Source organism: Haliotis cracherodii, unplaced genomic scaffold, assembly GCF_022045235.1.
Source record: "Haliotis cracherodii isolate W230 unplaced genomic scaffold, xgHalCrac1.p SCAF_23, whole genome shotgun sequence".
NCBI classification, from domain to species: Eukaryota; Metazoa; Mollusca; class Gastropoda; order Lepetellida; family Haliotidae; genus Haliotis; species Haliotis cracherodii.
This window is the reverse complement of record NW_027266279.1, coordinates 10,682,532-10,696,789: the sequence shown is the minus strand read 5'-3', so window position 1 is coordinate 10,696,789 and position 14,258 is coordinate 10,682,532. Positions and strand designations below refer to the sequence as shown.

At 42.0% G+C, this 14,258-nt stretch overlaps 1 protein-coding gene across 1 annotated transcript in view; it reads right to left on the bottom strand.

Moving 5' to 3' along the window:
- Positions 1-9,908, bottom strand: part of LOC139471784 (uncharacterized) — a 33,644-nt gene extending 23,736 nt beyond the window's left edge. The window contains exon 1 of the mRNA XM_071254277.1: positions 9,723-9,908. Coding sequence (XP_071110378.1) covers positions 9,723-9,895 — 173 coding nt within the window. The 5' untranslated portion in view covers positions 9,896-9,908. The remainder of the gene's footprint in view (positions 1-9,722) is intronic.
- Between the last annotated feature and the right edge of the window lie 4,350 nt (positions 9,909-14,258).

Genomic DNA, 14,258 nt, shown 5'->3' with positions numbered 1-14,258 from the left:
GTTTTTACTGTGTTTTAACTTACATAAATCATATACGCATAACAGTAGCTGTATAACAAAAACAGGCCACAGTACTGAGACTAGTACTACTGCCAGTACTGGAGACGCTTCATCTATTATTGGCAATGTTGTGACCGTCACGTGAGAGTCAGCCTCTTTAGCTGATGCCCACGCACGCTGGGGTCTGTTTCCACACTTCTGTAATACATGACACGACGTGCATACATCCTCGGACGCATGTGTTACAGGAGACCCGTGAAGATCCGGGGTAGAACAGGTCTTCAGCAACCCATGCTTACCGTAAAAGGCGACTATGCTTGACGTAAGAGGCGACTAACGGGATCGGGTGGTCAGGCCCGCTGACTTGGTTGATGCATGTCATCAATCCCAATAGCATGGATCGATGCTCATGTTGTCCATCACTGGATTGTCTGGTTCAGACTCGATTATTTACAGACCACCGTCAAAAAGCTGGAATATTGCTGAGTGCGGCGTTAAACAACAAACAAACAAAATGTTACAAGAAGACAGGTGCGTGTCCATACATTCAACCCAATCGCTATGTTGTTGAAATGCAACATTTACGAAACTAAATCTTAACTCACGAACTCAACCATTACAAGTCATTGTTCGTCCATACATACGTACAAATTTGATCATCTAATACTCACGATATTGTCGTCAATGATATCCACAATGTACAAGACCGATGACGATTCTAACATAAGATTTTACATTCCATGCTAGTGTAATTCAATGACCCTATAATGCTTTCTGGGAGGACAAGACATTGGCTTCTTTAGCTAGTCGTGTTCAAGCAATCAGTGAAGCGATGACATGCATTGTCACTGACAATAGCGCACCTGACTGTGTACCTTTGATTTGTTAGGCTTCAAACGTGATTCACCTGATCGGAGGAACGCGGGGGAGAGAAGGGGTTGGGGCGGGGGTCTTTTCATTATGAGGTATAAACTTTCATGAAGGGTTGACTGTTTGTAAAACACGTTGTACTGAAAGCAGAGACAGGAGTTCTGTGGAAAGGGCAAAGGCGGTGACGCATTGTATCTACACGGCTGTTGTGGACTTTCACACACAGTATTCAAGCGAATTCGCCACATGTTCTTACTGATTGTGACAGTCATTAATCTGACTGACGGGGGTGAGGGTGGGGTGGTATAATGAAGACTGTTCTCTCACTTAAATCATGCTGCGATATCTGTAACTTCTAACAACGTAGAGGGGCGGTCGGTTAGCTTCGAGGTTAAAGCGCCGATGACCAGGGTTCGATGACCGACATGGGTACAATGTGTGAAGCCCATTTCTGGTGTCCCCCGCCGTGATATTGCTGGAATATTGCTAAAAGCGGCGTAAAACCATACTCATTCACAACGTGGATGTTCAGGGTTTCAAGCCAAATTCTTTCGCCATTCCACGGTTCGGTAGAACGCTATGGAAGTTAATGAGGCTAAAGAAAGGCAGCTCTGGCTCAGATCTTGTGAAAATTTGATAACGTTCTCATTGAAAACGAAAGTGTTTATACCATGTGGTGATAATACCGATAATTTTGAATGTGCCACTTCAAAGAAACTATCGATAGTCTAGAGTGTTCAATATCGATACGTTTATAACGGGCACGCTTATAACGAACTGACGGATATAACGAACTGTTTTTTTCTGCCCCGTCCATTTGCTGTAAATCGTATAACAACTACGGTTATAACGAACTACAGTCCCATTGAGTTCGTTATAACCGTAGTTTACTGTATAACCTTGCCACTGTCCTGCGCATGGACAGTTCGATCAGAAGTGACATCCCTAATTATATGTACATATTGTGGTGATGCAGGTACAAATTAATTCCGCAAATCGATCTGGGAGGAGGGGTAGCCGAGTGGTTGAAGTGTTCGCTCCTCTCCGAAAACTGTACTCACGACGCGCTCTGACTTTGAAAAGTCTTACCGCTACGAGTAAGTGTGAGTGAGTATGTTTTTACGCCGCTTTTAGCAATATTCCAGCAATATCACAGCGGGGGACACCAGAAATGGGCTTCACATATTGTACCCATGTCGGGAATAGAACCCGGGTCTCCGGCGTGACGAGCGAACGCTTTAACCACTAGGCTACCCGACCGCCCCCTTACCGCTACGACTGATTTGTGGAACGGGCCCCTGCACCATTCTAACTACCCAAGGACACGCCGCTTGTGTTGGAGATATTTCCGAATAGGTCGGAATGCTAGGGTTCCGCACTAACGACGATGAAGACACAATCCTTCCACTTCTTGATATGGGATTTGTGCAAACACACAGTCAATTACAAAACGTTAATAAAGCGTTGGCAAACTAAGACATGCCTGTGATAATTGGAATATGTTTGTGCAAATCGATGAAAGCACCTGTGCTCTTTATACGATGGTTATAAATCACAGCTCTCACATCACAAGCACGAGGCCCAACTCCGCTTCAAAGATACAGTTCTTGCTCGTAGTCATATTTGTCATTTTAGGTATTTAGTAATTGAAGCAATAAATCAAGATAACATGTGGGAATTCCGAATAAAGCAAATAAAATGTTAAGCACTCAAGTCAATTACATTTTAATGAATCATCGCGTTATAAACAGTCTTGTGGAGTGCTTAGCAAACAAACGAATGATTTCACAAACAATTCGAAAACTTTACCTCACACTGAGATCTAAAACGAAAAACGTACATGTAATTGGTTTTTGAGATTGTAATTAACGTGATGATTTCAAGCTATTATTGAAAAATACAAAATAAACACAATGCTACATTATTACAAGTTTATAGATTGACGTTCGCTTAGCAAACAAACGAATGATTTCACAAACAATTCGAAAACTTTACCTCACACTGAGATCTAAAACGAAAAACGTACATGTAATTGGTTTTTGAGATTGTAATTAACGTGATGATTTCAAGCTATTATTGAAAACCGGTAATACAAAAAAAACACAATGCTACACATATTACAAGTTTATAGATTGGTATTAAGTTTCTCTGTCCGACTGTGAGTGGGCTGCACGTAGACAGCGTCCAACAAAGTAAAGTTCCGTGAACGAAATGTTGCTGTCAATACCCACACTATGGACATATTTCAAATCAAATCCACCCCTTCTATGCGTCTCAGCGCAGTGATACTTCAGCATAATAATTTCGTTATGGTGTCTTTAGTGACCGTACACGGTGTCAAATTAGGTTACTGTATATTACCAAAAATATTAGATAACGAGGTGATGAGGCTGTCAAATCATCTGTTTCAGAGGTGGTTATCGTGATTAGAAACTCAGAATGGCAAATCACAATTAAGTATAGTCTAAATTCATGCATTGTAGAATAATTATTATACTTGGTCTTTGTTGTTAAACCGGGTGAATATAAAACTTGAAATAGTGTTCAAAGTCACTAAACCAAACTCACTCGCTCAACATTCATATACAATTTCCCTTCTCATTCACGCATACCTAGGGTAAACAAAATCAAGGGTATCTGGGTTTTTTAACAAAATTGTTTAAAAATCAAATTTAAATTAAAACTCACTTAATTTGCTTCACAACATCCACTATAGTTCTGGGTTGACCAAACGCTGGGAAATCCATCATCTCCATGTTGATGGCAGCTCCCCACAGACGTGTCTCACAGAAATACCTTTCTTCAAACAATTACTCTCTCATATATACACCCCAATAACATAATACAACCCAATAATGCGGTACCACGAGATCCATCTGAGGGAACGTATCAAAATCTGAAGCTCCTTTTAACTCCCAAAACTAAAAAATAACAGTAATCCTCAAACCAAGTTACATCGGTACACTTTTCGAAGAATGAGAAAGAATTTTTAAAAACGTTCTTCTGCAAAAGCACTTGATCAAAAATAATATGAGCATAGTTAATTTTGTTTTGAGGACAGTTTCCAGTTTTAAAAATATTTTTAAAATAGCACCCGGGGTATATTTCATTGCTGTTTAAAGATTTACATTATTGCGAAAGACTCTGTATTTAATGTCTTTCTTAAAAATATAATTCAATTTTCCTGTGTGTATGTATTACTGATTAAATAAGGCACTACCAGAACATTAATATATTTTCATTTTTTTAAATTTATTAAATATGGACTGGCCTCTGATGTTCACCGGTCTCTGCTAATGGTACACAAACCTAAACCAACAAGAGATAGTAATAATTTCAGATTACGGGATTATATCATTATTTCATCTCATTCAATTCTAAAAGACCCGTGAAGATCCGGGGTAGAATAGGTCTTCAGCAACCCATGCTTACCGTTAAAGGCGACTATGCTTGTCGTAAAAGGCGACTAACGGGATCGGGTGGTCAGGCTCGCTGACTTGGTTGATACATGTCATCGATCCCAATTGCGTGGATCGATGCTCATGATGTCAATCACTGGATTGTCTGGTCCAGACTCGATTATTTAACAGACCTTCGTCATATAGCTGGAATATTGCTGAGTGCGGCGTTAAACCAAAAAAAAAGTTATAATACCTGATATATCACCAAATATTATTCCTTATTTGATAAATAATAAAACATTTAAACTGTTAGCGAACCAACTCGTAAAACAATCCGATGATTAATAGGAAAGGCTTATACAAAAAAAATAAAAATATTTTTGAGATTGTCCCCGATGTTTTTCCTCAATACATTTGGGCGACACTTGACCTTGTGTATAACTACACTCGGATTTCAGCGGACACGTTCTCAGGTAGTAACTTTACAGTCAGGAGATATCATTGTGTACGCGGGTTTTAACCAACACATACCAATGGCACGTATACTGGGCAGTACACTGTAGTTCTTTGTGGTTCATCAGTCTTAATACCAAGTTTTGATACGTGCTCACAGCGTATGATTTTCTTATTAACATTACATTCGAGCCGTATTGTTATTTATCCAGCGTGTGTAATAAAGGTTGGCTTTGTATTATATTTGCTGTGGTCTTATTGTGAGTGTAATCAGATCGGGTTTGTACGGCCTCTCTTGTGGTATGTGTTGTAACGCTAACTTGATGTGTCTCTTACCCATGCTTGCCGTAAGAGGCGAGACCGCCTCCGTGGTCTAGTGGTAGAGCGTCCGCCCGGAGAGCGGAAGGTCTGGGGTTCGATCCCCGGCCGCGTCATACCAAAAGACGCTAAAAGATGGTACTTGTTGTTACCCTGTCTGGCGCTCGGCATTAAGGGGTTGAAACAAGGACTGGTCGGCTCGGAGTCAGTATACTGTGTCTGAGTGGGATATTCATGTTAAACTGCGGCATGGTATCTCAGTGAGCTAGCACTATAAATCGGCATCAGTCCGGACTAGTACAAGCAGCCACACACACACGTGCATGCACGTCGCTATATAAGTGCAATAATCTTGGTCGCGACGTTAAACCCCATTTCACCTCACCTCACCGTAAAAGGCGACTATGCTTGCCGTAAAGGGCGACTATGCTTGTCGTAGGAGGCGACTAACGGGATCGGGTGGTCAGGCTCGCTGACTTGGTTGATACATGTCATCGATCCAAATTGCGTGGATCGATGCTCATGATGTCAATCACTGGATTGTCTGGTCCAGTCTCGATTATTTACAGACCGCTGTCATATAGCTGAAATTTGCTCAGTCCATCGTTAAACCTATTTCATGGCTGTAAAGAGTGCTTTAGTCATTGGAGTTCAACTATGTTCGACAAGCGTTTTATTTTACATAATTTGGTCTACGAATCCACTGACCTAGTATTCAGGAATGTGGTCACAACAATACAAAATCTATTTAAAGTTTTGTGTTGTAACACCAAGCTTTAAAATCACGCTAATGAATAAAAACGATCATAAATTGTTTCCCTGACTGAGACAAGCGATACATTGGTTTTCTCAAATATTTTAATTCATCTCTTCATCGGCACCCCTCACAGCGTGTGACGTTGTACTCATGTAAATCTTATTTATCATCCAAAACTCGTCTCCACGGGAGATATCTTTTGGGTGCACACAAATGGGATATGATGACATGCAAATCTACCAAGTCAGGCGACCACCCAATCCATTCATTCGCGACAGGAATAGTTTGCTGGGACCTTTAATCCTTCCCGGAATAGCTCATGTTTTGACGACAACGTTTTTCAGACAACGCCCTGTGTCTGTTTCCTATGGATATACAATATCAGACTACTACACTACGGGTTACTGGATAGTTCAGTACACGGGGAGGACGTAAGGAATAAAGGAGAGGTGACGTCATCGTAGTGACTGAAGCGCCCGTAACTAGCCACGGAGGACACACATTCGTGACCAACTCGTGTTATTCCGGGACAAGCCGAAGAGCGACTCGTGCCCTTCTCGTGGCCATTTTAGCGACCGGGTTCCGTCTTAGCGCAAACGGGCATACCTAAAACAATTGTCAACTCGTTGCGTAATGGTTCACACATTTCCCTATATATTATATATATTTCAGATGCAACTTAGAGCCCATCGGGACGTGCGGAATTTTGCAATATGATTGAAAACATTTAACTGTGTCTTTGGTATATTTTTAGATGCAAGACATATATAAAATCAAAAATTATTTCTGAGGGATTCTTTGACGTAGAACTTGAAATCATACGCGCATTCTGATTGGTTTGTCGTATTTTCGCACATTCATCGATGGGGGACGGGTCTTCTTGCAGGTAACGGAAAGAGGCGAGTGGTGACGAATGGGAGGACACACTGTTTATGGTTTCCGCTTTACAGATACTCTCCGGTATCCCGGACGGGACTCAACCCCAAAAATTACGAGAATCTGTACTTTACTAAGAGCGAGTGAGTGAGTTGGGTTTAACGCCGCTTTTAACAGTATTCCAGTTATATCACGGCGTGTCAGCTTAATGTGGGAGGAAAGCCCGAAGTAATGCAGGTCGAAGACGTATACCACTTCGGTGAAACCCACGAGCACGGGTATGGTGCTGACAAACCTAGAAACATAATCGGGGCGAACCGGGATTCGAACCCACAATCATAGGTTTCTGGCGTGCCCAAGGGACGAAACTCTTCACAGCGAATCGCGGCGCCTTAGACGACTGGGCCACCCGTGCCCCCACTTTGCTAAGAAAATATTATCCCAATTATAACACTTGTTACGTTAGACACTCTCCGGGGTTACTGGTTATATTCAACACGAGGCAAGTAAGGCAGGATTGAAGTTATCGTACTGACTCAAGCGCTCGTTACCATCCACAAAGGTCAAAAGGGATATAGTTTATGCTTACCAGTTAGCTTGAGTAAGTCGAACTATTTAAAGTTTTAAAAAAATTAAAATACAAATTAATAGGGTCGGTAGGTATAGTTTCAACAAAAATAAATAATATTAAACCTTTTATATCGTACACGTGTATTTAATTCTGCCATGTTATATTCTCGTTATTATCTATTTGCAGAGGCCAGAAACTATATCAACAATGCATACAGTTCGAACAACATGGGGACAAGTTTGAAAATAGGTGTACAATTGTATATCGAACAACAGGCTACAACAATATGGCTAACGATAAAGCTGATCGAGTGACAGGCCTTCGGAGCACGATGATACAACCTCAGCCTAATCACTCAGCTTAATCATGAACTAATTATCCCTACGGGGCTTCTTTCGTGACACGCATGATACAGTGTGGCCCTGATGAATCTACAAGTATAGAGGGGCGGTCGGGTAGCCTAGTGGTTAAAAGCGTTCGCTCGTCACGCCGAAGACCTGGGTTCGATTCCCGACATGGGTACAATGTGTGAAGCCCGTAAGGTTCGGCTAGACATCAACATATACCGATACCCGTTTAACCATGATCAGGGCTTTGCCACAATGATGCACAGGATGTGTATCTAAAGGTACCCATTAATTCTTTAACTGTGGGATACATTCTCTTTCAAAGATGGGACGCTCGGGTAGCCTAGTGGTTAAAGCGTTCGCTCGTCACGCCGAAGACCCGGGTTCGATTCATGACATGGGTACAATGTGTGAAGCCCATTTCTGGTGTCCCCCGCCGTGATATTGCTGGAATATTGCTAAAAGCGGCGTAAAACCATACTCACTCACTACAAGTATAGATAACCTGAGTAAGTGAGTTGGGTTTAACGCCGCTTTTAACAGTATTTCAGTTATATCGCGGCGTGTCAGCTTAATGTGGGAGGAAAGCTCGAAGTGATACAGGTCTAAGACGTTTACCACTTCGGTGAAACCCACGAGCACGGGTATGGTGCTGACAAACCTAGAAACATAATTGGGACCCCGTTCCCCCCAGATATCCTGAGTATTTCACTGATATAAAAGCGTTACATATAAACTCGCTAGTGACATCTTGTCAGAGAAGAAGAATGTCTGTCTCATGTCCCAAGACACGTTGTTAATGTTACCGTCGCAAGTCAGTGATAATGTTCAGTAACAGCAGCAGACATTAACAATACTTATGGCAGTGTCCACGAGATACTAGTAGAAGTCATCACCATCCGGTACATGTTTGACTCTTAGAGAAAGTCATCGAGCCACACTAAAAGGCTGGAAGACTTAACGTAACACGTGACTACGTATACGTCACAATGGAATTTTCCCGCATCGTCTTGATTAAAGGTATCTCGCAAAACTAAATTTTACTGTGTTTCCTCGGTTTTTGTTATTGTTAGGCATGTCAAGGACATTTCCAAATTTGACGCATCCCTGACGAATATTATGTCCAGTGCAATTCCCTATTTAGACTTGTAACTTATGTTCCCGATACGCTCACCTGTTCGCAAACACCTGGTGTCATCACTATTTGATGATGACTCGGAGATTTCCTATGGCCATGGACATTTGTTTTGTCGGTGTTATTGAAACAGGCGTAACATTAATTGTTGTTATTCTCTGAGAATACACTTCCACTGTGTGTGGAATGGACGCTCGGTGACAGCCTGTTAGCAGCACAAGACTGAGGCCAGTTGGCAGACATCACATGTTTGACTCAACACACAATGTCATTCAGAAAGAGGTCAAATGTAACAAATGTCATATTTGAGATAACATTTTCCCAGCAAAGTACATATTCCGTCCGGGATTCGAACCAACACTGCCAGAGTGAGGCATCGAATCGCAATGAAACTTCCACAAAATGAAAGAACGAAATCTGGTAATCTAGATGACGTACTTTGTGTATATATATTCATGTATAAAGGTACATGCCATCTCATAGGTTCCCGAAAAAATGTTAAAATATGATAGTTCTCTGATAAAAATGGAACACGAAATTCGGTAACAGACGTAAATGACTTGCTGTTTTCTCACACACTCTATTAACTCACTCACGATATCAACTCACTCCATCAACTCACTCTATTAACTCACACTATTAACCCACTATATTAACTCACACACTCACTCAATATATCAACTCACTCTATTAACTCAGTATATTAACTCACACACTATATAAACTCACTCACTCTTTCACCTCAATCTATGAACCCACTCTATTAACTCACTCAATCTATCAACTCACTCACTCACTCACTCTAATAACTCACTCAATCTATCAACTAACTCACTCTATTAGGTCACTCAATCTATCAACTCACCTTGTCAACTCACTCTATTACCTCCCTTTATTAACTCTATAAACTCTATAAACTCAGTCACTCACTCTATTAATTCAGTCACTCACTCTATTAACTCACTCCATCAACTCACTCACTTCTTCAACTCACCTCTGCCGTAGAAGTCGCTGCCACAACAGACGCCATGTTTCAAGGTCACGTCCAATATCATGTTCAAAGGTCACGGCCTTCGATTTTGAAGATGTTCTGCCGCCGCCAGAGGGCGCACAGTGCATCCTCTGGTCTCTTGGTCTTCGAAGATGGCGTGAATTACTCATAGTCATTTCAATATTTCCCTACAACCACATGATGTCTGGGACGATAGCCATGTCATGAAAGTGTAGACTAAAATGGTTGTACGCAGGCTTGTCAAAGATTATCCCTGAACAACAGATTATCTGCTTGTCAACGGCATCTGTAGTTTGCCTTGATTAAATGTTCCGATCAGAAGACCAATGTAAATGTGAAAAGGACCCCCTCGAAATCCTCTGGTCCCTAAGCAAACCAAGACTTCGTATTGTGGATTACATTGGTGAGAATCGATAATCAGAGCATGCAACTGTTTTAGGTACAATTGCTTTTAAACCCTGCATGTAATGAAAGGACAATGAAAGGTAATAGCAGTCCTTGATAATTTGATTTCCGCTTTCAATTACCATAACTTTCATCAACGTCTACAGAAGCCTCCTGTGGCGCTGGCATAGACGTATAATGTTATGCAATATCACAACCTATTCCGGCGGCCACACAGTGCCGGCATTACATCGGGTTACACGGAAATATCAATATGCACTTTGATGTCCGATCTACGCGGCAGAGGAACATCAGTAAGTAATGAGATTTGTAGTTCATATGGATCTGCCACAGATGCGCCCACTGGGTTGTTCTCTGTAAGATATGATACTATCACCTGCTGTGGGGACTGTCGCAGTTTTCCGAGTAATATTGTTGGTATTGACAAGCAGGAAACTGTCCATCATGGCGTTTCACCGGAAGTACAAATCGCAAGCACAACTGTCACCATCAGCCTTTTGGCAATGTATAAAGAGATATACTTGATGATGACGTAATGTATTGTTTGTTATAATAATATTAATTGGCTCGTGACATATTGTAATATCTTTGAAACATCAAACAGTTAAAAAACACAGCAATACATCGATACCAATATACTGGATTGAAAACAGTCGATCAAGTTACTTTCTTGTAATTGCCACGTGCCTTTTAGAGACTGGTTCGCTTTTTGTTCGTAATAATAGAGATGCCGTTTTCGCCCGACACATAGTAGCCGTTTTCGTCAAATGCGGTACCGTTTTCGCCAGAGAAAATCGGTGACGTTTTGCTGAGGTGCCGTTAAAGCCTGAACCCCCTCAGGGGTACCAAATGGCGTCGTGCCGATGTTATATTTCTGTCGCACAAGGAAACAATTTTGCCTTTCACTTCAAATAATTTTCTACAGATATCCTTTTGCTCTGCTATAACGTAATACCACGTCTTTATGAACTGTTTTCAGTAAACACAACACTTCTCTTTAGCGTCAATATCCTTGAAGTTCCCTTGGAAAGCCAAAGACCAACGAAATTCGGTTGATGTTGATTGGAACAGAACCAAACAAAATTCAGGAACTTCGGGAACCTTTCTCAGCACACACAACAATTCATCGTAGGTTCATGCGAACACGGGCATTGCGTTTCCATTCGTCGAACTCGTTTTTGAAGAATTAAACTTTCACTGGAAATAGGTGATGCGCAAGGCAATGCACCTGTCTTCCTGTCCCTGTTGCCACACTCCTCTGGCCTCAGCTCAGTCTGAAGGGAAGGACACAATTAAGAAATCAGTTCACTCATCACTAACCATGACAGGAAGTAAACCTCTTGGTGGTTCCTCTACGTAATTGTGTGATGACCCGTCATTCACCCAACTTTATCCATACATCTCCGTGGTGATCGCCTCTGTCACACATGCAGGATTTACTGTGTGCTCTGTGGTCATAAAACAGCCCTTGCTTGGGTCGGACATTTGCTCCTTGATGCTTCAAGTCGTAAAGAGACTTCCCCGATGGCCCTTGGCGTGTCATTCAAGCTGTGCCCACAGATAGTGATTTAGCTGGTGACGCGGATATTGTCGAACACACACTTCAGCAGATAGCCTCTGTTGTGATAAGTCGTTCAAAATGTGACATATCTAATCTTTCACCTGTTAGTTAAACAATGGGTAGGTTTGTGTCTCACAATGTTTAAAACACAATATGGCTGTATCGGACACCTTATTGTGCCAATGCGAGATTTGTTGACGTCGCTGAGGAGACTATTGATACTTGCCTCATAACATCTCAAATTGGAATACCACACTCAACGATCACATATTTACAAAATTCACAATTGTAACCTTTCACATTCGTCACTCCAGGTTGATGAAAATCTAAAATGAGTAACACAATTATTTGTAAAGATTCGACCATGCTCTGACCAGTCGAAAAACTCGGCTTGACACCTCCGACATGCATCAGCTCAAACTGTCAAACTTCCCGGATTCAATAGAAATGTTACATGTAACGGCGGGACTCACGTGACATACAAACAAGCCCTTGGTCAGAATTCATAATTTCCTGCCTCCATTCTGACCCACGTGTAATGGTCCTTCTGGTGCCTTGAAAATGTTAAGTGTCGTCATTTCATTCCAACTCGTTGACACGCCATTCGAGAGGTCGGTAAACATTGTCACAGATCAATATATTTAAGCCACAGATGCTAAATTTTCGAATATCATGGTATGTCTCCAAACTTTAAAATCTGTCGTTGAGAACGTTGTTCTTTAGACGCGCACAATCAACAAGTTTACAGACGATGCAACGAGAAGGGTCGAACAGAATTCGACATGAAACCATCAATATTAAAATCCTCTTTCAAAGTTTCAGCGAAAAGTTGTTCCAGCGTGGTTACTGGTCGAAGTTAATAATCAAACGGATAAACTGGCCCGGATGGTTGTCCTCAAATCAATACCCAAGAAAAAACATGCGTAATGATATTGTAGCGAGTTGTTGCTGTCAGCGCTTGACATTTCTTACACAGAGACACAATATCTGCGGGGATCCCTAAAACCTCCGTTCTTGTCTGTTGGTTGTACATTAATGAGACAAACAGGTATCCAACACTCTGTAATTGGGTAGATCGTGTTACCGACATGTCGTCTGCTCGATCGATGAAGCGCGAAGCAGAAGACAATTGTCGTCTGCTGAGGTGTGAGAACAAATTAAGGGTGTCATTGTTCCCTGGTAATGTTACCAATGTGTCCCCAGGTGTATTGGCGACTTATACTCGTATAATTGCGAACAATCCGTTATATGATCGCTGCCTTCTCTGCATGGCCACTGTGTCGGTTTTCTGCTTGTTTCAAATGTACATTGGCGAATAGCAGGTTTGAATATTGGACCATTCCTGAATATCACTCTGGACCTCCAAGTGTCAGGTGGCGTATAATGTTGGCGTATAATGATTGTACCGTGATATGAATGAAGATCGCCTTACTACAGATCAGCTTAAACACACTCTGTCACATATGGGACCGACCCGTGAAGATTCCGGGGTAGAATAGGTCTTCAGCAACCCATGCTTGCCGTAAAAGGCGACTATGCTTGTCGTAAAAGGCGACTAACGGGATCGGGTGGTCACGTTCGCTGACTTGGTTGATACATGTCATCGATCCCAATGGCGTGGATCGATGGTCATGATATTAATCACTGGATTGTCTGGTCCAGACTCGATTATTTTACAGACCGCCGTCATATAGCTGGAATATTGCTGAGAGCGGCGTTAAACAACAAATAAACAAACAAACAAACAAACATATGAGACCAGTGGGTCTTGGATGTTCATTGACTGAATACTATTGATTGAAATATTCGTACGAATCAGTTGTGAGACTTGCTGATAATATCACGTCAGTTCCGTAAGGTTCGGCTAGACATCACCATATACCGATACCCGTTTAACCATGATCAGGGCTTTGCCACAATGATGCACTGGGTGTGTATCTAAAGGTACCCATTAATTCTTTAACCTCTTAACGGCCACTGTGGGATACATTCTCTTTCAAAGATGGGGCGCTCGGGTAGCCTAGTGGTTAAAGCGTTTGCTCGTCGCGCCGAAGACCCGGGTTCGATTCCGGACATGGGTACAATGTGTGAAGCCAGTTTCTGGTGTCCCACGCCGTGATATTGCTGGAATATTGCTAAAAGCGGCGTAAAATCCAACTCACTCGCTCTTTCAAAGATGATGTAACGGCTAACCTATTGGCCTGAAAAATGCGTTACAATTCGCTTTGAAGAGTTGCGTCCCTTCGCTCTGCCAGAATCCGCTTGTCGTTTGTTCGAATCCCATATTATTAACCATGGTCGTGGGTTTTAGCATCACGACCTTCACTCGCTCAGTAAACAGACACACACTGTAAAACGAAACACCTGCGAAAAAACGCATTTCCACGACCAGGGCCAAGTTTTATGATTTTGAGGCCCTAACCAAGGATACTGTTACATACCGCTCCACCTGCTAGCTCTACGGGTATAGAGATAAAGGTCAACAAGTGCTTTATGATAAAACGGAGTTAATCTCAGTAACCATGGTTACATTATCAAACTATCCGGTCCTA